This window comes from Pseudophryne corroboree, chromosome 6, assembly GCF_028390025.1.
Source record: "Pseudophryne corroboree isolate aPseCor3 chromosome 6, aPseCor3.hap2, whole genome shotgun sequence".
Classification (NCBI taxonomy): domain Eukaryota; kingdom Metazoa; phylum Chordata; class Amphibia; order Anura; family Myobatrachidae; genus Pseudophryne; species Pseudophryne corroboree.
Window position 1 is genome coordinate 12,713,984 of NC_086449.1, and position 24,047 is coordinate 12,738,030.

General features: G+C 49.4%; 1 protein-coding gene across 1 annotated transcript in view; it reads right to left on the reverse strand.

Annotated features, from left to right (window-relative positions):
* The window catches only part of LOC134933980 (uncharacterized), a 29,550-nt gene extending 5,943 nt beyond the window's left edge, over positions 1-23,607 (reverse strand). Inside the window, exons 1-2 of the mRNA XM_063929509.1 lie at positions 19,725-23,607; positions 75-750 (exon numbers count right to left, since the gene is read on the reverse strand). Coding sequence (XP_063785579.1) covers positions 75-750; positions 19,725-23,593 — 4,545 coding nt within the window. The 5' untranslated portion in view covers positions 23,594-23,607. The remainder of the gene's footprint in view (positions 1-74; positions 751-19,724) is intronic.
* Positions 23,608-24,047: the final 440 nt, after the last annotated feature.

Consider the following 24,047-nt stretch of genomic DNA (forward strand, 5'->3'; position numbering starts at 1 on the left):
CTAGGTTCTCCAGAATTGGGTGTCGGTGGTCTCGCTAGGAGTCGCATTTCTCTCTGGATCTCTGCCATCCCCACCGTTAACTCTTCCATCTGCTTGCGTAGGGTTTGTATCTGATCTCCTGAGGGGTGCTGACTACTCTGCACCACTGGATCTCGGACTCGTTTTGGTCTTTCGGGACTGGAAGCAGTAGCTCCCATCAGCTCTGAGGATTCTCTGAAGTCCACCAGCTCTGGGTACTCTTCTTCTCTTCCCGATTGGTTTCCAGTTATTGTGATGGCGGCTTCCTTGAAGTCTAGGAAGGTTTTACCCGGCATTTGCATTTTGAGTAGTCGTAGTTGGGTTTTGACACTCTCCCTTGAGGCTCCTTCTATAAACTGAACCGTTAGCGCTTCGTCTGCATTTCTGACTTCATCTTTGTCAACTGCTTGGATCGCTCTTAGTGTCTCTTGTAAACTCAGGGCGTAGTCTCGGAGGGTCTCGCCCGGTTGCTGTTTGCGCGCATACAGCTTCATTTTTAACTCGGGGAGGGTTTTTGTCTCAAAAGTAGTGGACAATCTTTTTAAGATCTGGTCTACCTCTTTCTTATTTTCAGTGGGCCAGGATATGACTTCTCTTAGAGCTGACCCTGTGAGTTGACCTACCAGAATCTCGACTTTCTGCTGTTCGTTCAAGGTATACAACCGGAACATAGATTTGAGTTTATTTTTGAATTCTGTAAATGTGGTACACTGTGGCTTGTTGGCATCTCCGCTATAGGTTGGAAGCCACGGCGCCCCAAAGTAGTAGGGTAAGGTTATTGGAGCATTCGGTGTCGTTGCCGGGGTTGCCTGTTGTTCTTGTTCCTGGTTCTGTACTACCGGTGGTGCTCCTCCTCCTGCAGCCTGTTGTTCCATCTTTCAATTAGTGAGTTTTCTCCTGATTGCACTCGGATCCTGTTCGTTGACGCCAAATTTTATGTGGTGACCGGGTGAGTCTTCCTTACCTCCGTTCGCTGGATGCAACTCTGGAGAATCTCGGTACTTTGTTTCCGGTGAATGAGGAGACAACTACACTTCAATGAAAGGAATAACAATTTTCCAACTGCATCTGTTTTTATTAACTAGTCGATTGTGGATGAATCTCGAATATCAAATGCAGGTAATATACTTTTGTGTAAACAACTATTACTCTAGCTTTAGAACGCGTACAACATAGTAATCACCAAAACGACATAGAATTGCATCAACATCTATGAAACACTTAGGTCGGCCGCAGCTTTTCCAAATATGGGTGATACGCTGCTTCACCCGGGAGCAACCAGCCCATAGGTTCTGTAAATAACAATTCACTAGGACGAACCGCAGCAATACCACTAATACTGGAAGGCGACACTATTTGCCAATAAACACGCACTTTGCATGCAAAACCACAATATTAATACAATACTCCTCTAACGTATTTCTTAATGACCTTGATGCACCAAATTATGTCTCTATTGGGTACCCAATGGTGCGAGGTATGTTCAGAGCAACCCGGGTTGTCTTTTGACCTGTGCACAGGAGTTTACTGAGGCGTCCCTTTGCGTACATTAAATATCTCCCGAGCAACGTGTATCCTTTTCCAGTTATTAACTCTCTCTCTGGGGCATCTGTTATGCAGGAGACCTACTGCTGGTTCAGGTAAATATCTGCATACAACCTGGGTTCGTCTCAACTACAGTCAGTAGGTGGTGCTGTCTCTCCACAAATCAGTGTAAGTAATGATATGCGCATTCCCAACTGGGCTAATAGCTCTCCTGGGTAGCCCCTCTCCCCTCTTCTTACAAGAGAGTTAGTATTTTGTAGCCCTCCAATGAGGATACAGTCCTGGTATAGGGAGGGGTGCTTAATCTGGTTTGGTCAGTCTATCCCGTTAGGTAGGACAGTGGAGTAAGGGCTGTGCGGACCCCTTTTTTACCCTTCAGAGTACTTTAGGAACAGGGTAAATGAGCAGGGGTGGTCCTAATTCACAGGTGCTGACAATGGGGGTTGCGATGGTGTCTCAGACGCATGTGGTGTGGTGACTATCAGTGTCTTTCCCCAACTCTTTCCAAAAATGTGGTGTCTCACCGGTATGTGCAGTTTTCACTGCTGCGCACGCGGTTGCTCCTTGTCTGTGAGGCGCTCCACGGGTCGTGCAGTCACCGAACTTCCAAACTCTGCTTCGGTTCTCTGCTGGGGTGTCGCCCACACCCGATGCTGTATGGCTGGCTGTGTCACTGGAACCTCTGCCCGCAGCACTCTCCTAGCTAGCCACTGATCACTAGTGCAGTCAGTGGTGGCAAATTATCCTGTCAGCCTGGTCACCTTACCAGCTCACTCTCCTGCTTCCTTCCATGCTGCTGCACTTCTCACACTGAGTCCTCAAAATCCGCCTCTTCCTGCTCTTCCACCAGCCAATCCAGTCTCCTCTCACCAGTCTGTCAATCAAACCCCTGGGTAGGTCCCGCCCCTCCTCTAATCCTTAAAGGCACCAGGATACATTATCTCCAGGAAGTCCTGTACTTTTATCTACAGCATGCAGGCCTTACTACTGGGCTGTTCAGGGACCCTGCAGGGTACCACACTCTCTCTGTCTTCTATATATGAAAGGGGTGCTCTCTCTGTCTACTGTATATGAAAGGGGGGCTCTCTCTGTCTACTGTATCTGAAAGGGGTGCTCTCTCTGTCTGCTGTATCTGAAAGGGGCACTCTCTCTGTCTGCTGTATCTGAAAGGAGTGCTCTCTCTGTCTGCTGTATATGAAAGGGGCGCTCTCTCTGTCTGCTGTATATGAAAGGGTTGCTCTCTCTGTCTGCTGTATATGAAAGGGGTGGTCTCTCTGTCTGCTGTATATGAAAGGAGTGCTCTCTCTGTCTGCTGTATCTGAAAGGGGCGCTCTCTCTGTCTGCTGTATATGAAAGGGGCGATCTCTCTGTCTGCTGTATATGAAAGGGGTGCTCTCTCTGTCTGCTGTATATGAAAGGGGCGCTCTCTCTGTCTGCTGTATATGAAAGGGGTGCTCTCTCTCTCTGCTGTATATGAAAGGGGCGTTCTCTCTGTCTGCTGTATATGAAAGGGGTGCTCTCTCTGTCTTCTGTATATGAAAGGGGTGCTCTCTCTTTCTGCTGTATATGAAAGGGGTGCTCTCTCTGTCTGCTGTATATGAAAGGGGTGCTCTCTCTCTCTTTGCTGTATCTGAAAGGGGAGCTCTCTCTGTCTGCTGTATCGGAAAGGGGTGCTCTCTCTGTCTGTTGTATCTAAAAGGGGTGCTCTCTCTGTCTGCTGTATCTGAAAGGGGTGCTCTCTCTGTCTACTGTATATGAAAGGGGTGCTCTGTCTGTCTGCTGTATCTGAAAGGGGTGCTCTCTCTGTCTGCTGTATATGAAAGGGGCGCTCTTTCTCTCTGCTGTATCTGACTGAAAGGGGTGCTCTCTCTGTCTGCTGTATATGAAAGGGGCGCTCTCTCTGTCTGCTGTATCTGAAAGGGGGGCTCTCTCTGTCTGCTGTATCTGAAAGGGGCGCTCTTTCTGTCTGCTGTGTCTGAAAGGAGAGCTCTCTGTCTGCTGTATATGAAAGGGGTGCTCTCTCTGTCTGCTGTATAGGAAAGGGGTGCTCTCTCTGTCTGCTGTATCTGAAAGGGGTGCTCTCTCTGTCTACTGTATATGAAAGGGGGGCTCTCTCTGTCTGCTGTATATGAAAGGGGTGCTCTCTGTCTGCTGTATATGAAAGGGGAGCTCTCTCTGTCTACTGTATATGAAAGGGGTGCTCTCTCTGTCTGCTGTATATGAAAGGGGCGCTCTTTCTGTCTGCTGTGTCTGAAAGGGGAGCTCTCTGTCTGCTGTATATGAAAGGGGTGCTCTCTCTGTCTGCTGTATATGAAAGGGGTGCTCTCTCTGTCTGCTGTATCTGAAAGGGGTGCTCTCTCTGTCTACTGTATATGAAAGGGGGGCTCTCTCTGTCTGCTGTATATGAAAGGGGAGCTCTCTCTGTCTACTGTATATGAAAGGGGTGCTCTCTCTGTCTGCTGTATCTGAAAGGGGTGCTCTCTCTGTCTGCTGTATCTGAAAGGGGTGCTCTCTCTGTCTGCTGTATATGAAAGGGGGGCTCTCTCTGTCTGCTGTATATGAATGGGGTGCTCTCTGTCTGCTGTATATGAAAGGGGTGCTCTCTCTGTCTGCTGTATATGAAAGGGGTGCTCTCTCTGTCTGCTGTTTATGAAAGCGGTGCTCTCTGTCTGCTGTATCTGAAAGGGGTGCTCTCTCTGTCTGCTGTATCTGAAAGGGGTGCTCTCTTTGTCTGCTGTATATGAAAGGAGTGCTCTCTCTGTCTGCTGTATATGAAAGGGGCGCTCTCTCTGTCTGCTGTATCTGAAAGGGGCGCTCTCTCTGTCTGCTGTATCTGAAAGGGGCGCTCTCTCTGTCTGCTGTATATGAAAGGGGTGGTCTCTCTATCTGCTGTATCTGAAAGGGGTGCTCTCTCTCTCTGCTGTATCTGAAAGGGGTGCTCTCTCTGTCTGCTGTATCTGAAAGGGGTGCTCTCTCTCTCTGCTGTATCTGAAAGGGGTGCTCTCTCTGTCTGCTGTATCTGAAAGGGGTGCTCTCTCTGTCTGCTGTATCTGAAAGGGGCGCTCTCTCTGTCTGCTGTATATGAAAGGGGTGGTCTCTCTATCTGCTGTATCTGAAAGGGGTGCTCTCTCTCTCTGCTGTATCTGAAAGGGGTGCTCTCTCTGTCTGCTCTATCTGAAAGGGGTGCTCTCTCTGTCTGCTGTATATGAAAGGGGTGCTCTCTCTGTCTGCTGTATATGAAAAGGGCGCACTCTCTGTCTGCTGTATCTGAAAAGGGCGCTCTCTCTGTCTGCTGTATATGAAAGGGGTGCTCTCTCTGTCTGCTGTATCTGAAAGGGGTGCTCTCTCTGTCTGCTGTATCTGAAAGGGGTGCTCTCTCTGTCTGCTGTATCTGAAAGGGGTGCTCTCTCTGTCTGCTGTATATGAAAGGGGCACTCTCTGTCATCTGTATCTGAAAGGGGTGATCTGTCTGCTGTATCTGAAAGGGGTGCTCTCTCTGTCTGCTGTATCTGAAAGGGGTGCTCTCTCTGTCTGCTGTATCTGAAAGGGGTGCTCTCTTATTCTGCTGTATCTGAAAAGGGTGATCTCTCTGTCTGCTGTATATGAAAGGGGCGCTCTCTCTATCTGCTGTATATGAAAGGGGTGCTCTCTCTGTCTGCTGTATCTGAAAGGGGTGCTCTCTCTGTCTGCTGTATATGAAAGGAGTGCTCTCTCTCTCTGCTGTATATGAAAGGTTGCTCTCTCTGTCTGCTGTATCTGAAAGGGGTGCTCTCTCTATCTGCTGTATATGAAAGGGGTGCTCTCTCTGTCTGCTGTATCTGAAAGGGGTGCTCTCTCTGTCTGCTGTATATGAAAGGGGTGCTCTCTCTGTCTGCTGTATCTGAAAGGGGTGCTCTCTCTGTCTGCTGTATATGAAAGGAGTGCTCTCTCTCTCTCTGCTGTATATGAAAGGTTGCTCTCTCTGTCTGCTGTATCTGAAAGGGGTGCTCTCTCTGTCTGCTGTATCTGAAAGGGGTGCTCTCTCTGTCTACTGTATCTGAAAGGGGTGCTCTCTCTGTCTACTGTATCTGAAAGGGGTGCTATCTCTCTCTCTCTCTGCTGTATATGAAAGGGGTGCTCTCTCTGTCTGCTGTATCTGAAAGGGATGCCCTCTCTGTCTGCTGTATCTGAAAGGGATGCTCTCTCTCTCTGCTGTATCTGAAAAAGAAGAGCCCCCTGTCTGCTGTATCTAAAAAGGGGTGCTCTCTCTGTCTGCTGTATCTGAAAGGGACGCTCTCTCTGTCTGCTGTATCTGAAAGGGGTGCTCTCTCTGTCTGCTGTATCTGAAAGGGACGCTCTCTCTGTCTGCTGTATCTGAAAGGGGTGCTCTCTCTGTCTGCTGTATCTGAAAGGGGCACTCTCTCTGTCTGCTGTATCTGAAAGGGGTGCTTTCTCTGTCTGCTGTATCTGAAAGGGGTGCTCTCTCTCTGTCTGCTTTATCTGAAAGGGGAGCTCTCTCTGTCTGCTGTATCTGAAAGGGGCGCTCTCTCTGTCTGCTGTATCTGAAAGGGGTGCTCTCTCTGTCTGCTGTATCTGAAAGGGGTGCTCTCTCTCTGTCTGCTGTATCTGAAAGGGGTGCTCTCTCTGTCTGCTGTATCTGAAAGGGGAGCTCTCTCTGTCTGCTGTATCTGAAAGGGGCGCTCTCTCTGCTGTATCTGAAAGGGGTGCTCTCTCTGTCTGCTGTATCTGAAAGGGGCGCTCTCTCTGTCTGCTGTATCTGAAAGGGGCACTCTCTGTCATCTGTATCTGAAAAAGGGGTGCTCTCTTTTTCTGCTGTATCTAAATAGGGGTGCTATCTCTGTCTACTGTATCTGAAAGGGGTGCTCTCTCTGTCTGCTGTATCTTAAAGGGGTGCTCTCTCTCTCTGCTGTATATGAAAGGGGCACTCTCTGTCATCTGTATCTGAAAGGGGTGATCTATCTGCTGTATCTGAAAGGGGTGCTCTCTCTGTCTGCTGTATCTGAAAGGGGTGCTCTCTTATTCTGCTGTATCTGAAAAGGGTGATCTCTCTGTCTGCTGTATATGAAAGGGGCACTCTCTCTGTCTGCTGTATATGAAAGGGGTGCTCTCTCTGTCTGCTGTATCTGAAAGGGGTGCTCTCTTATTCTGCTGTATCTGAAAAGGGTGATCTCTCTGTCTGCTGTATATGAAAGGGGCACTCTCTCTGTCTGCTGTATATAAAAGGGGCGCTCTCTCTCTCTGCTGTATATGAAAGGTTGCTCTCTCTGTCTGCTGTATCTGAAAGGGGTGCTCTCTCTGTCTGCTGTATCTGAAAGGGGTGCTCTCTCTGTCTACTGAATCTGAAAGGGGTGCTCTCTCTGTCTACTGTATCTGAAAGGGGTGCTATCTCTCTCTCTCTCTGCTGTATATGAAAGGGGTGCTATCTCTCTCTCTCTGCTGTATATGAAAGGGGTGCTCTCTCTGTCTGCTGTATCTGAAAGGGATGCTCTCTCTGTCTGCTGTATCTGAAAGGGGTGCTCTCTTATTCTGCTGTATCTGAAAAGGGGTGCTCTCTCTGCTGTATCTGAAAAAGAAGAGCCCCCTGTCTGCTGTATCTAAAAAGGGGTGCTCTCTCTGTCTGCTGTTTCTGAAAGGGACGCTCTCTCTATCTGCTGTATCTGAAAGGGGTGCTCTCTCTCTGTCTGCTGTATCTGAAAGGGACGCTCTCTCTCTCTGCTGTATATGAAAGGGGTGCTATCTCTCTCTCTCTGCTGTATATGAAAGGGGTGCTCTCTCTGTCTGCTGTATCTGAAAGGGATGCTCTCTCTGTCTGCTGCATCTGAAAGGGGTGCTCTCTTATTCTGCTGTATCTGAAAAGGGGTGCTCTCTCTGCTGTATCTGAAAAAGAAGAGACCCCTGTCTGCTGTATCTAAAAAGGGGTGCTCTCTCTGTCTGCTGTATCTGAAAGGGGCGCTCTCTCTGTCTGCTGTATCTGAAAGGGGTGCTTTCTCTGTCTGCTGTATCTGAAAGGGGTGCTCTCTCTCTGTCTGCTTTATCTGAAAGGGGAGCTCTCTCTGTCTGCTGTATCTGAAAGGGGCGCTCTCTTTGTCTGCTGTATCTGAAAGGGGTGCTCTCTCTGTCTGCTGTATCTGAAAGGGGTGCTCTCTCTCTGTCTGCTGTATCTGAATGGGGTGCTCTCTCTGTCTGCTGTATCTGAAAGGGGAGCTCTCTCTGTCTGCTGTATCTGAAAGGGGCGCTCTCTCTGCTGTATCTGAAAGGGGTGCTCTCTCTGTCTGCTGTATCTGAAAGGGGTGCTCTCTCTGTCTGCTGTATCTGAAAGGGGCACTCTCTGTCATCTATATCTGAAAAAGGGGTGCTCTCTTTTTCTGCTGTATCTAAAAAGGGGTGCTCTCTCTCTGTCTGCTGTATCTGAAAGGGGCGCTCTCTCTTCTGTATCTGAAAGGGGTGCTCTCTCTGTCTGCTGTATCTGAAAGGGGTGATCTCTCTGTCTGCTGTATCTGAAAAGGGCGTTCTCTGTGTCTTCTGTATCTGAAAGGGGCGCTCTCTCTGTCTGCTGTATCTGAAAGGGGTGCTCTCTTTCTCTGCTGTATATGAAAGGGGTGCTCTCTCTGTCTGCTGTATCTGAAAGGGGCACTCTCTGTCATCTGTATCTGAAAGGGGTGCTCTCTCTGTCTGCTGTATCTGAAAGGGGTGCTCTCTTATTCTGCTGTATCTGAAAAGGGTGATCTCTCTGTCTGCTGTATCTGAAAGGGGTGCTCTCTCTCTCTGCTGTATATGAAAGGTTGCTCTCTCTGTCTGCTGTATCTGAAAGGGGGGCTCTCTTTCTCTGCTGTATATGAAAGGGGCGCTCTCTCTGTCTGCTGTATCTGAAAGGGGTGCTCTCTCTGTCTACTGTATCTGAAAGGGGCGCTCTCTCTGTCTGCTGTATATGAAAGGTTGCTCTCTCTGTCTGCTGTATCTGAAAGGGGTGCTCTCTCTGTCTGCTGTATTTGAAAGGGACGCTCTCTCTGTCTGCTGTATCTGAAAGGGGTGCTCTCTGTCTGCTGTATCTGAAAGGGGTGTTCTCTCTGTCTGCTGTATCTGAAAGGGGTGCTCTCTCTGTCTGCTGTATCTGAAAGGGGCGCTCTCTCTGCTGTATCTGAAAGGGGTGCTCGCTCTGTCTCCTGTATCTGAAAGGGGCACTCTCTGTCATCTGTATCTGAAAGGGGTGCTCTCTCTGTCTACTGTATCTGAAAGGGGTGCTCTCTCTGTCTGCTGTATCTGAAAGGGGTGCTCTCTCTGTCTACTGTATCTGAAAGGGGCGCTCTCTCTGTCTGCTGTATCTGAAAGGGGTGCTCTCTCTCTCTGCTGTATATGAAAGGTTGCTCTCTCTGTCTGCTGTATCTGAAAGGGGCGCTCTCTCTGTCTGCTGTATCTGAAAGGTGTGCTCTCTCTATCTGCTGTATATGAAAGGGGTGCTCTCTCTGTCTACTGTATCTGAAAGGGGCGCTCTCTCTGTCTGCTGTATCTGAAAGGGGTGCTCTCTCTGTCTGCTGTATCTGAAAGGGGCGCTCTCTCTATCTACTGTATCTGAAAGGGGTGCTCTCTCTGTCTGCTGTATCTGAAAGGGGCGCTCTCTCTGTCTGCTGTATCTGAAAGGTGTGCTCTCTCTATCTGCTGTATATGAAAGGGGTGCTCTCTCTGTCTACTGTATCTGAAAGGGGTGTTCTCTCTGTCTGCTGTATCTGAAAGGGGTGCTCTCTCTGTCTGCTGTATATGAAACGGGTGTGCTCTCTCTCTGCTGTATCTGAAAGTGGTGCTCTCTCTGTCTGCTGTATCTGAAAGGGGTGCTCTCTCTGTCTACTGTATCTGAAAGGGGTGCTCTCTCTGTCTGCTGTATCTGAAAGGGGTGCTCTCTCTGTCTACTGTATCTGAAAGGGGTGCTCTCTCTGTCTGCTGTATCTGAAAGGGGTGCTCTCTCTGTCTGCTGTATCTGAAAGGGGTGCTCTCTCTGTCTGCTGTATCTGAAAGGTGTGCTCTCTCTATCTGCTGTATCTGAAAGAGGCGCTCTCTACCTGTCTGCTGTATCTGAAAGGGGCGCTCTCTCTGTCTGCTGTATCTGAAAGGGGAGCTCTCTCTGTCTGCTGTATATGAAAGGGGCGCTCTCTCTGTCTGCTGTATCTGAAAGGGGAGCTCTCTCTGTCTGCTGTATCTGAAAAGGGCGCTCTCTCTGTCTGCTGTATCTGAAAGAGGAGCTCTCTCCCTGTCTGCTGTATCTGAAAGGGGTGCTCTCTCTGTCTGCTGTATCTGAAAGGGGTGCTCTCTCTGTCTGCTGTATCTGAAAGAGGAGCTCTCTCCCTGTCTGCTGTATCTGAAAGGGGCTCTCTCTCTATCTGCTGTATCTGAAAGGGGCGCTCTCTCTGTCTGCTGTATCTGAAAGGGGCGCTCTCTCTGACTGCTGTATCTGAAAGGGGTGCTCTCTCTGTCTGCTGTATCTGAAAGGGGCGCTCTCTCTGTCTGCTGTATCTGATAGGGGTGCTCTCTCTATCTGCTGTATCTGAAAGGGGTGCTCTCTGTCTGTCTGCTGTATCTGAAAGGGGTGCTCTGTCTGCTGTATCTGAAAGGGGTGCTCTCTCTGTCTGCTGTATCTGAAAGGGGTGCTCTCTCTGTCTGCTGTATATAAAAGGGGCGCTCTCTCTGTCTGCTGTATCTGAAAGGGGTGCTCTCTCTGTCTGCTGTATATGAAAGGGGTGCTCTCTCTGTCTGCTGTATATGAAAGGGGTGCACTGTCTGTCTGATGTATATGAAAGGGGGGCTCTCTCTGTCTGCTGTATCTGAAAGGGGTGCTCTCTCTATCTGCTGTATCTGAAAGGGGTGCTCTCTCTGTCTGCTGTATATGAAAGGGGTGTTCTCTCTCTGTCTGCTGTATATGAAAGCGGTGCTCTCTCTGTCTACTGTATATGAAAGGGGGGCTCTGTCTTCTATATATGAAAGGGGTGCTCTCTCTGTCTACTGTATATGAAAGGGGTGCTCTGTCTTCTATATATGAAAGGGGTGCTCTGTCTGTCTGCTGTATCTGAAAGGGGTGCTCTCTCTGTCTGCTGTATATGAAAGGGGTGCTCTGTCTTCTATATATGAAAGGGGTGCTCTGTCTGTCTGCTGTATCTGAAAGGGGAGCTCTCTCTGTCTGCTGTATATGAAAGGGGTGCTCTCTGTCTGCTGTATATGAAAGGGGCGCTCTCTCTGTCTGCTGTATCTGAAAGGGGTGCTCTCTCTGTCTGCTGTATCTGAAAGGGGCACTCTCTCTGTCTGCTGTATCTGAAAGGGGCACTCTCTCTGTCTGCTGTATCTGAAAGGAGTGCTCTCTCTGTCTGCTGTATATGAAAGGGGCGCTCTCTCTGTCTGCTGTATATGAAAGGGGCGATCTCTCTGTCTGCTGTATATGAAAGGGGTGCTCTCTCTGTCTGCTGTATATGAAAGGGTTGCTCTCTCTGTCTGTTGTATCTAAAAGGGGAGCTCTCTCTGCTGTATCTGAAAGGGGAGCTCTCTCTGTCTGCTGTATATGAAAGGGGCGCTCTCTCTGTCTGCTGTATATGAAAGGGGGGCTCTCTCTCTCTGCTGTATATGAAAGGGGCGTTCTCTCTGTCTGCTGTATATGAAAGGGGTGCTCTCTCTGTCTTCTGTATATGAAAGCGGTGCTCTCTCTGTCTGCTGTATCTGAAAGGGGTGCTCTCTCTGTCTGCTGTATATGAAAGGGGTGCTCTCTCTCTCTTTGCTGTATCTGAAAGGGGTGCTCTCTCTGTCTGCTGTATATGAAAGGGGTGCTCTCTCTGTCTGCTGTATATGAAAGGGGTGCTCTCTCTGTCTGCTGTATATGAAAGAGGAGCTCTCTCTGTCTGCTGTATATGAAAGGGGTGCTCTCTCTGTCTGCTGTATATGAAAGGGGCGCTCTTTCTCTTTGCTGTATCTGAAAGGGGTGCTCTCTCTGTCTGCTGTATATGAAAGGGGTGCTCTCTCTGTCTGCTGTATATGAAAGGGGTGCTCTCTCTGTCTGCTGTATATGAAAGAGGAGCTCTCTCTGTCTGCTGTATATGAAAGGGGTGCTCTCTCTGTCTGCTGTATATGAAAGGGGCACTCTTTCTCTCTGCTGTATATGAAAGGAGTGCTCTCTCTGTCTGCTGTATCTGAAAGGGGGGCTCTCTCTGTCTGCTGTATCTGAAAGGGGCGCTCTTTCTGTCTGCTGTGTCTGAAAGGAGAGCTCTCTGTCTGCTGTATATGAAAGGGGTGCTCTCTCTGTCTGCTGTATCTGAAAGGGGTGCTCTCTCTGTCTGCTGTATCTGAAAGGGGTGCTCTCTCTATCTGCTGTATCTGAAAGGGGTGCTCTCTCTGTCTGCTGTATATGAAAGGAGTGTTCTCTCTCTGTCTGCTGTATATGAAAGTGGTGCTCTCTCTGTCTACTGTATATGAAAGGGGGGCTCTGTCTTCTATATATCAAAGGGGTGCTCTCTCTGTCTACTGTATATGAAAGGGGGGCTCTCTCTGTCTGCTGTATCTGAAAGGGGCGCTCTCTCTGTCTGCTGTATATGAAAGGGGTGCTCTCTCTGTCTACTGTATCTGAAAGGGGTGCTCTCTCTGTCTACTGTATATGAAAGGGGTGCTCTCTCTGTCTACTGTATCTGAAAGGGGCGCTCTCTCTGTCTGCTGTATATGAAAGGTTGCTCTCTCTGTCTGCTGTATCTGAAAGGGGTGCTCTCTCTGTCTGCTGTATTTGAAAGGGACGCTCTCTCTGTCTGCTGTATCTGAAAGGGGTGCTCTCTGTCTGCTGTATCTGAAAGGGGTGTTCTCTCTGTCTGCTGTATCTGAAAGGGGTGCTCTCTCTGTCTGCTGTATCTGAAAGGGGCGCTCTCTCTGCTGTATCTGAAAGGGGTGCTCGCTCTGTCTCCTGTATCTGAAAGGGGCACTCTCTGTCATCTGTATCTGAAAGGGGTGCTCTCTCTGTCTACTGTATCTGAAAGGGGTGCTCTCTCTGTCTGCTGTATCTGAAAGGGGTGCTCTCTCTGTCTACTGTATCTGAAAGGGGCGCTCTCTCTGTCTGCTGTATCTGAAAGGGGTGCTCTCTCTCTCTGCTGTATATGAAAGGTTGCTCTCTCTGTCTGCTGTATCTGAAAGGGGCGCTCTCTCTGTCTGCTGTATCTGAAAGGTGTGCTCTATCTATCTGCTGTATATGAAAGGGGTGTTCTCTCTGTCTACTGTATCTGAAAGGGGCGCTCTCTCTGTCTGCTGTATCTGAAAGGGGTGCTCTCTCTTTCTGCTGTATCTGAAAGGGGCGCTCTCTCTATCTACTGTATCTGAAAGGGGTGCTCTCTCTGTCTGCTGTATCTGAAAGGGGCGCTCTCTCTGTCTGCTGTATCTGAAAGGTGTGCTCTCTCTATCTGCTGTATATGAAAGGGGTGCTCTCTATGTCTACTGTATCTGAAAGGGGTGTTCTCTCTGTCTGCTGTATCTGAAAGGGGTGCTCTCTCTGTCTGCTGTATATGAAACGGGTGTGCTCTCTCTCTGCTGTATCTGAAAGGGGTGCTCTCTCTGTCTGCTGTATCTGAAAGGGGTGCTCTCTCTGTCTACTGTATCTGAAAGGGGTGCTCTCTCTGTCTGCTGTATCTGAAAGGGGTGCTCTCTCTGTCTACTGTATCTGAAAGGGGTGCTCTCTCTGTTTACTGTATCTGAAAGGGGTGCTCTCTCTGTCTGCTGTATCTGAAAGGGGTGCTCTCTCTGTCTGCTGTATCTGAAAGGTGTGCTCTCTCTATCTGCTGTATCTGAAAGAGGCGCTCTCTCCCTGTCTGCTGTATCTGAAAGGGGCGCTCTCTCTGTCTGCTTTATCTGAAAGGGGAGCTCTCTCTGTCTGCTGTATATGAAAGGGGCGCTCTCTCTGTCTGCTGTATCTGAAAGGGGAGCTCTCTCTGTCTGCTGTATCTGAAAAGGGCGCTCTCTCTGTCTGCTGTATCTGAAAGAGGAGCTCTCTCCCTGTCTGCTGTATCTGAAAGGGGTGCTCTCTCTGTCTGCTGTATCTGAAAGGGGTGCTCTCTCTGTCTGCTGTATCTGAAAGAGGAGCTCTCTCCCTGTCTGCTGTATCTGAAAGGGGCTCTCTCTCTATCTGCTGTATCTGAAAGGGGCGCTCTCTCTGTCTGCTGTATCTGAAAGGGGCGCTCTCTCTGTCTGCTGTATCTGAAAGGGGTGCTCTCTCTGTCTGCTGTATCTGAAAGGGGCGCTCTCTCTGTCTGCTGTATCTGATAGGGGTGCTCTCTCTATCTGCTGTATCTGAAAGGGGTGCTCTCTGTCTGTCTACTGTATATGAAAGGGGTGCTTTCTCTGTCTGCTGTATCTGAAAGGGGTGCTCTCTCTGTCTGCTGTATCTGAAAGGGGTGCTCTCTCTGTCTGCTGTATATAAAAGGGGCGCTCTCTCTGTCTGCTGTATCTGAAAGGGGTGCTCTCTCTGTCTGCTGTTTATGAAAGGGGTGCTCTCTCTGTCTGCTGTATATGAAAGGGGTGCACTGTCTGTCTGATGTATATGAAAGGGGGGCTCTCTCTGTCTGCTGTATCTGAAAGGGGTGCTCTCTCTATCTGCTGTATCTGAAAGGGGTGCTCTCTCTGTCTGCTGTATATGAAAGGGGTGTTCTCTCTCTGTCTGCTGTATATGAAAGTGGTGCTCTCTCTGTCTACTGTATATGAAAGGGGGGCTCTGTCTTCTATATATGAAAGGGGTGCTCTCTCTGTCTACTGTATATGAAAGGGGGGCTCTCTCTGTCTGCTGTATCTGAAAGGGGGCTCTCTCTGTCTGCTGTATCTGAAAGGGCTGCTCTCTCTGTCTGCTGTATATGAAAGGGGTGTTCTCTCTCTGTCTGCTGTATATGAAAGTGGTGCTCTCTCTGTCTACTGTATATGAAAGGGGGGCTCTGTCTTCTATATATGAAAGGGGTGCTCTCTCTGTCTACTGTATATGAAAGGGGTGCTCTGTCTTCTATATATGAAAGGGGTGCTCTGTCTGTCTGCTGTATCTGAAAGGGGTGCTCTCTCTGTCTGCTGTATATGAAAGGGATGCTCTGTCTTCTATATATGAAAGGGGTGCTCTGTCTGTCTGCTGTATCTGAAAGGGGAGCTCTCTCTGTCTGCTGTATATGAAAGGGGTGCTCTCTGTCTGCTGTATATGAAAGGGGCGCTCTCTCTGTCTGCTGTATCTGAAAGGGGTGCTCTCTCTGTCTGCTGTATCTGAAAGGGGCACTCTCTCTGTCTGCTGTATCTGAAAGGGGCACTCTCTCTGTCTGCTGTATCTGAAAGGAGTGCTCTCTCTGTCTGCTGTATATGAAAGGGGCGCTCTCTCTGTCTGCTGTATATGAAAGGGGCGATCTCTCTGTCTGCTGTATATGAAAGGGGTGCTCTCTCTGTCTGCTGTATATGAAAGGGGTGCTCTCTCTGTCTGTTGTATCTAAAAGGGGAGCTCTCTCTGCTGTATCTGAAAGGGGAGCTCTCTCTGTCTGCTGTATATGAAAGGGGCGCTCTCTCTGTCTGCTGTATATGAAAGGGGTGCTCTCTCTGTCTGTTGTATCTAAAAGGGGAGCTCTCTCTGCTGTATCTGAAAGGGGTGCTCTCTCTCTCTGCTGTATATGAAAGGGGCGTTCTCTCTGTCTGCTGTATATGAAAGGGGTGCTCTCTCTGTCTTCTGTATATGAAAGGGGTGCTCTCTCTGTCTGCTGTATATGAAAGGGGTGCTCTCTCTGTCTGCTGTATATGAAAGGGGTGCTCTCTCTCTCTTTGCTGTATCTGAAAGGGGTGCTCTCTCTGTCTGCTGAATATGAAAGGGGTGCTGTCTCTGTCTGCTGTATATGAAAGGGGTGCTCTCTCTGTCTGCTGTATATGAAAGAGGAGCTCTCTCTGTCTGCTGTATATGAAAGGGGTGCTCTCTTTGTCTGCTGTATATGAAAGGGGCGCTCTTTCTCTCTGCTGTATCTGAAAGGGGTGCTCTCTCTGTCTGCTGTATATGAAAGGGGTGCTCTCTCTGTCTGCTGTATATGAAAGGGGTGCTCTCTCTGTCTGCTGTATATGAAAGAGGAGCTCTCTCTGTCTGCTGTATATGAAAGGGGTGCTCTCTCTGTCTGCTGTATATGAAAGGGGCACTCTTTCTCTCTGCTGTATATGAAAGGAGTGCTCTCTCTGTCTGCTGTATCTGAAAGGGGGGCACTCTCTGTCTGCTGTATCTGAAAGGGGCGCTCTTTCTGTCTGCTGTGTCTGAAAGGAGAGCTCTCTGTCTGCTGTATATGAAAGGGGTGCTCTCTCTGTCTGCTGTATATGAAAGGGGTGCTCTCTCTGTCTGCTGTATCTGAAAGGGGTGCTCTCTCTGTCTACTGTATATGAAAGGGGGGCTCTCTCTGTCTGCTGTATATGAAAGGGGTGCTCTCTCTGTCTGCTGTATATGAAAGGGGTGCTCTCTCTGTCTGCTGTATCTGAAAGGGGTGCTCTCTCTGTCTACTGTATATGAAAGGGGTGCTCTCTCTGTCTACTGTATATGAAAGGTGTGCTCTCTCTGTCTGCTGTATATGAAAGGGGTACTCTCTCTGTCTGCTGTATATGAAAGGGGTGCTCTCTCTGTCTGCTGTATATGAAAGGGGTGCTCTCTCTGTCTACTGTATATGAAAGGGGAGCTCTCTCTGTCTGCTGTATATGAAAGGGGAGCTCTCTCTGTCTACTGTATATGAAAGGGGTGCTCTCTCTGTCTACTGTATATGAAACGGGTGCTCTCTCTGTCTGCTGTATATGAAAGGGGTGCTCTCTCTGTCTGCTGTATATGAAAGGGGTGCTCTCTGTCTGCTGTATATGAAAGGGGTGATCTCTCTGTCTGCTGTATATGAAAGGGGTGCTCTCTCTGTCTGCTGTATATGAAAGCGGTGCTCTCTGTCTGCTGTATCTGAAAGGGGTGCTCTCTCTGTCTGCTGTATATGAAAGGGGCGCTCTCTCTGTCTGCTGTATCTGAAAGGGGCGCTCTCTCTGTCTGCTGTATCTGAAAGGGGCGCTCTCTCTGTCTGCTGTTTATGAAAGGGGTGGTCTCTCTATCTGCTGTATCTGAAAGGGGTGCTCTCTCTCTCTCTGCTGTATCTGAAAGGGGTGCTCTCTCTGTCTGCTGTATCTGAAAGGGGTGCTCTCTCTGTCTGCTGTATCTGAAAGGTGTGCTCTCTCTATCTGCTGTATATGAAAGGGGTGCTCTCTCTGTCTACTGTATCTGAAAGGGGCGCTCTCTCTGTCTGCTGTATCTGAAAGGGGTGCTCTCTCTGTCTGCTGTATCTGAAAGGGGCGCTCTCTCTGTCTACTGTATCTGAAAGGGGTGCTCTCTCTGTCTGCTGTATCTGAAAGGGGCGCTCTCTCTGTCTGCTGTATCTGAAAGGTGTGCTCTCTCTATCTGCTGTATATGAAAGGGGTGCTCTCTCTGTCTACTGTATCTGAAAGGGGTGTTCTCTCTCTGTCTGCTGTATCTGAAAGGGGTGCTCTCTCTGTCTGCTGTATATGAAAGGGGGGTGCTCTCTCTGTCTGCTGTATATGAAAGGGGTGCTCTCTCTGTCTGCTGTATCTGAAAGAGGCGCTCTCTCCCTGTCTGCTGTATCTGAAAGGGGTGCTCTCTCTGTCTGCTGTATCTGAAAGGGGTGCTCTCTCTGTCTGCTGTATATGAAAGGGGTGCTCTCTCTGTCTGCTGTATCTGAAAGGGGCGCTCTCTCTGTCTGCTGTATCTGAAAGGGGCGCTCTCTCTGTCTACTGTATCTGAAAGGGGTGCTCTCTCTGTCTGCTGTATCTGAAAGGGGTGCTCTCTCTGTCTGCTGTATCTGAAAATGGGGTGCTCTCTGTCTGCTGTATCTGAAAGGGGTGCACTCTCTGTCTGCTGTATCTGAAAGGGGTGCTCTCTGTCTGTCTGCTGTATCTGAAAGGGGTGCTCTGTCTGCTGTATCTGAAAGGGGTGCTCTCTCTGTCTGCTGTATCTGAAAGGGGTGCTCTCTCTGTCTGCTGTATATAAAAGGGGCGCTCTCTCTGTCTGCTGTATCTGAAAGGGGTGCTCTCTCTGTCTGCTGTATATGAAAGGGGTGCTCTCTCTTTGCCTGCTGTATATGAAAGGGGTGCTCTCTTTGTCTCCTGTATCTGAAAGGGGTGCTCTCTATGTCTGCTGTATATGAAAGGGGTGCACTGTCTGTCTGCTGTATCTGAAAGGGGTGCTCTCTGTCTGTCTGCTGTATATGAAAGGGGTGCTCTCTGTCTGCTGTATCTGAAAGGGGTGCTCTCTGTCTGCTGTATATGAAAGGGGTGCTCTCTCTGTCTACTGTATCTGAAAGGGGAGCTCTCTCTGTCTGCTGTATCTGAAAGGGGTGCTCTTGTGGTGACCGGGTGAGTCTTCCTTACCTCCGTTCGCTGGATGCAACTCTGGAGAATCTCGGTACTTTGTTTCCGGTGAATGAGGAGACAACTACACTTCAATGAAAGGAATAACAATTTTCCAACTGCATCTGTTTTTATTAACTAGTCGATTGTGGATGAATCTCGAATATCAAATGCAGGTAATATACTTTTGTGTAAACAACTATTACTCTAGCTTTAGAACGCGTACAACATAGTAATCACCAAAACGACATAGAATTGCATCAACATCTATGAAACACTTAGGTCGGCCGCAGCTTTTCCAAATATGGGTGATACGCTGCTTCACCCGGGAGCAACCAGCCCATAGGTTCTGTAAATAACAATTCACTAGGACGAACCGCAGCAATACCACTAATACTGGAAGGCGACACTATTTGCCAATAAACACGCACTTTGCATGCAAAACCACAATATTAATACAATACTCCTCTAACGTATTTCTTAATGACCTTGATGCACCAAATTATGTCTCTATTGGGTACCCAATGGTGCGAGGTATGTTCAGAGCAACCCGGGTTGTCTTTTGACCTGTGCACAGGAGTTTACTGAGGCGTCCCTTTGCGTACATTAAATATCTCCCGAGCAACGTGTATCCTTTTCCAGTTATTAACTCTCTCTCTGGGGCATCTGTTATGCAGGAGACCTACTGCTGGTTCAGGTAAATATCTGCATACAACCTGGGTTCGTCTCAACTACAGTCAGTAGGTGGTGCTGTCTCTCCACAAATCAGTGTAAGTAATGATATGCGCATTCCCAACTGGGCTAATAGCTCTCCTGGGTAGCCCCTCTCCCCTCTTCTTACAAGAGAGTTAGTATTTTGTAGCCCTCCAATGAGGATACAGTCCTGGTATAGGGAGGGGTGCTTAATCTGGTTTGGTCAGTCTATCCCGTTAGGTAGGACAGTGGAGTAAGGGCTGTGCGGACCCCTTTTTTACCCTTCAGAGTACTTTAGGAACAGGGTAAATGAGCAGGGGTGGTCCTAATTCACAGGTGCTGACAATGGGGGTTGCGATGGTGTCTCAGACGCATGTGGTGTGGTGACTATCAGTGTCTTTCCCCAACTCTTTCCAAAAATGTGGTGTCTCACCGGTATGTGCAGTTTTCACTGCTGCGCACGCGGTTGCTCCTTGTCTGTGAGGCGCTCCACGGGTCGTGCAGTCACCGAACTTCCAAACTCTGCTTCGGTTCTCTGCTGGGGTGTCGCCCACACCCGATGCTGTATGGCTGGCTGTGTCACTGGAACCTCTGCCCGCAGCACTCTCCTAGCTAGCCACTGATCACTAGTGCAGTCAGTGGTGGCAAATTATCCTGTCAGCCTGGTCACCTTACCAGCTCACTCTCCTGCTTCCTTCCATGCTGCTGCACTTCTCACACTGAGTCCTCAAAATCCGCCTCTTCCTGCTCTTCCACCAGCCAATCCAGTCTCCTCTCACCAGTCTGTCAATCAAACCCCTGGGTAGGTCCCGCCCCTCCTCTAATCCTTAAAGGCACCAGGATACATTATCTCCAGGAAGTCCTGTACTTTTATCTACAGCATGCAGGCCTTACTACTGGGCTGTTCAGGGACCCTGCAGGGTACCACATTCAACCCCACTTTTTCAAGTGCGTGTCCTCACGCATAGACCTAACATAATTTGCAGCAGTTTACCAATATAACAGTGTACTTGATCACATTTTCAAAACGTATCACATCAACATATAACTTACACGACATGGTTATGCAGTACTAACATTAATCTTGGTAACGATGTGGAAGAGTGCCCCTGGTACTTCTAGTGGAACGCCTCAGTTCAGAGTCAGGAGGCACCTCCACCTGGACAATGGGTACTTGGACAATGTCCGGTAAACAGGGTTGGACCTGGGAAGGCATTGTCGGCCAACTCACATTCATCAGTAGTTCAAGTGGATTAGTTGGTAGTTGAGGTAGGGGTTTGTTGGCAATGTATAGTCTTTTGTCCCGATCATCGGTCAGCACTTCTTCAGGCTCTTTATCCTGACTGGAGTAGGGTTTGATTTGATTTCGATGGACCCACTGTGGCCGGGTGCCATCCTGTCTAGTAATCTGATAGACAGCCATCGTGGATAGAGGTTCCTCTGTAATCACGTACGGACTCAGCTCCCACTTAGAATCCAGTTTACTTTGGGGTCTGTTGTTCTTTTTGAAAACAATACTCCCCACAGGTAAAGGGCACGCCTGTGCATTTCTATCGTAGTCTCTCCTTTGACGTTCATGCATCGCCTTCAGGCGTTGATCCACGAGTATGCTAGCCTCATGTAATCTACGCTGGTGTTCGCGTACCCAAGGGGTCTGTAATTGTACTTGTGTCTCTGTATCTGGAAGGTGGAGCTGCAAATCAGCCGGTAGTTTTCCTGGGCGTCCGAAAAGCAGATAATAGGGTGAGTACCCTGTAGAGGTGTGGCACGTATGATTGTAAATGAATGTCAGTTCTGCTAGCAATGTAGGCCACTCAGATCTTTGAGCTGGGGGAAACGCCCGTAACATGTGGATGAGTGTTTGATTCAGGCGTTCACATGCGCCATTTCCCTGGGGGTGATATGGGGTCGTGCGTAGTTTGTCACAGCCATAAAGGGCACACAGTTCTTTGAAAAGCTGAGACTCAAAAGACGGGCCTTGGTCCGAAAGAATCTTCTGTGGGAATCCATATGGTCGAACAAACGCCCTCCAGAAGATTTCTGCGGTGGTCCTGGCCGTTAGGTCCCTTACCGGTAAGGCAACTGCAAACTTCGTGTAGTGGTCCACAATGGTGAGGACGTGGGTGTATCCAGTACGACTGGGCTCCATTTTGACATGGTCGAGGAACACTAACTCTAGAGGACTTCGGCTCACAATTGGGTGCAGTAGTGCTTTTTCTGCAGCGGTAGTCGGTCTCCGGGCCGCACAGGTCACACAAGACTTGCACCACTCTTCAGTATCTTGTCGCAAGTTGTGCCAGTAGAACCGGCTTCGTAGATTGGCTTCCGTCTTCTTACTTCCAAAGTGGCCAGATCTGTTATGGTATGCTTGTAAGACCACGCTTATTGCTGTACGGGGTATGAGGATTTGTTCACTCACCAAGTGTGTCTTCGGGTCAGTGTACCGTTTGTACAACAACTCTCCTCGCATCTTTAGCTTATCTCGTTGCCTCCACAGCTGCAAGAATTCAAGAGGTGCCGTGTCTCTCTCCGCTCGGGATGGTTCTCGTTTGGCCATTAGATAAGCCTTCACTTGTCGTATGTGTGGACATGTCTGCTGCCACCGGATCCACTCATTACCCACCGCCACTTCTGTTTCTTCAGCATCTCTCATGTTCATCAGGTGCTGTATGGGGGTTTGGAGGTGGCTACCAAAAGTGGGGATCTCGACCTGTTCTCTTGGGTCTATTTCCTCTTCCTCCTCATCGGGCACGGGTAGCCTTGACAATGCGTCGGCATTCGTGTTGCTGCGCCCACTCCTATATTCAATTTTGTAGCGATAGTTGGCTAAACGGGAGGCCCAACGTTGTTCCAATGCTCCCAGTCGAGCTGTATCCTGATGGGCCATGGGGTTACAGTCAGTAACCGCGACAAACGGGGTAGCGGCCAAATAGTCCCGGAACTTTTCTGTCACTGCCCATACTAGGGCCAGGAACTCGAGCTTGAAGGCACTATAATTAGCGTCATTCCTCTCGGTCTTCCTCAAGCTGCGGCTGGCGTAGGCTACTACCCGTTCCTGCCCTTCTTGTACCTGTGCCAACACGGCCCCTAGCCCTTGTTTGCTGGCATCTGTGTACAGCCGGAAGGGGATGCTGTAGTCAGGATAGGCTAGGAGGGGTGCTTCTGTTAGCGCCTTTTTCAAGTAGTCGAATGATGATTGACGGGTCTCACTCCACTCCACCAGGACCTTTCGGTTGTACCCATCTTTGGGGATTCCCCGGAGTAGCTCAGTCAATGGCGTGGCCACCTTAGCAAAGTCTTGGATGAACCTCCTGTAATAGCCAACGAACCCGAGGAATCGCCGGACGTCCTTGACGGTACGTGGGACGGGCCACTCTAGTACGGCTTTGATCTTGTCCGGATCTGGAGAGACTCCTTCTGCGTTAACAATGTGTCCCAAGTATTGGACTTCGGGTTTCAAGAGATGGCACTTACTTGGTTTCAATTTCAACCCGTATTTCGCTAGTTGTTGGAATACCTCACGTAGGTGCTGGAGATGTTCGGGGTAGGTCCTAGAAAATATAATGATATCGTCCAGATACAGCAGCACAATTTCGAAATTCCGGTGCCCCAGGCAATGCTCCATCACTCGCTGGAATGTGGCCGGAGCATTGCACAGCCCGAACGGCATGCGGTTGAATTCGTACAACCCCATGGGCGTAACGAATGCCGTCTTCTCTTTATCGGCCTCTGCCATCTGTACCTGCCAATAACCGCTGGTCAAGTCTAGGGTTGAGAAGTATTTAGCAGCTTTAAGGGCCGTCAGTGATTCCTCGATGCGAGGTAAAGGATATGCATCCCGGTGGGTTACGCTGTTCAGCTTCCTATAATCCACGCAGAAGCGTAGCTGGCCATCTTTTTTCTTCACCAACACCATCGGTGCCGCCCATGGGCTGTGACTCTCTCGAATAACGCCATTGCTTCTCATGTCTTCCAGCATCTGTCGGACTGGTTGGTATAGTCCTGGGGCCACCGGACGATGTCGTTCCTTGATGGGGCGTGCGTCGCCTGTGGGAATTTGGTGCTGGATGTTCTCCACAATCCCCAACTCCGTCGGGCTTTTACTAAACGCGTCCATATTTTCTCGCACGACCTGCAAGACTCCTTGTCGGTGTTCATCTGGAGTTCCTGCATCGCCTATATGTATTTCATCCCACCACATCGCACCTTGATCTTCACCCGTATCTTCTTCCACCTTCGCATTACACTGCTTGGCTGGTGACATCGGATGTACTACATCTTGAAACGTGGTCCACAGTAAGGTAGCCAGTGGCTGGTTCCGATATAGCTTGACTACGTGGTTGTGTGGGTTTAGTACTCTCACTGGGACCCTTCCATTCTCCACGGTGACCAGGGAACTTGCTACAATGACCTCCTGTCTCGCAGAGAGCAAACCTGACTCGATTAGTGCTTCATACTTGCAACCACCTGGTCCACAGCGGGCTTTTCCCCATAGGATGGTTTCAGAATTGGGCTGTAACTTCACGGCCTTCCCATCTGTCAACCGAACCTTGCCAATTTCTCCCGTCTTCTGCACAAACCTCTGGTGCCCTTGGAGTATCTTGATCGTTTTTTGTAAAACTTGCTGGCTGGAAGGCACGGCTTGGGTCAATTTACTTCTCAGTGTCGCGACCAGTTCGTCTGGGCATCTTTGCAAGACGTTCATCCCCAAAATTATGGGAGCTACTTTCTCCTCGCTGGTTGTGGTGACCAAACATCCCTGCTTGGGTAACAGTGTTGCCCCGATCTTAATGTCGGCTTCCCAATAGCCCGCACACGAGATCTCTAGGCCATTACTGGCAATTAGTTGGAGCCAGGTAGGTGGTGGCGACAGCAACTGTTCTTCTCCCCAATGTCTTCGCAGAGTGGAAAGCTGTATTGTCGTGATTTGTGACCCCGTGTCAAGCATCGCCAGGGTCTCTACTCCATTGATGACCACGGGTAATGTCGGGCATTGTCCGATGTATTGGGGCCTCCATTGTTCTGGGTCTGGATCTACTCCCGATGTTCTCCCCGAGGTTCGGCCCTCGCCCTCGGGGTGTTGGAGTTTAAATGTTCGATCTGGTCGCAGTTCCTCTCAATATGCCCTATCGCCTGGCATCGACGACAAATGGGACGACCCTGGCTGTCGAACTGGTCTGAGGGCCGCCGCCCGTACTCTCGAGGTGGTTCCCAGCGACTTCTGGCTGACCTCTGTCGCTCGGACCTCCATCTAGGTTCTCCAGAATTGGGTGTCGGTGGTCTCGCTAGGAGTCGCATTTCTCTCTGGATCTCTGCCATCCCCACCGTTAACTCTTCCATCTGCTTGCGTAGGGTTTGTATCTGATCTCCTGAGGGGTGCTGACTACTCTGCACCACTGGAT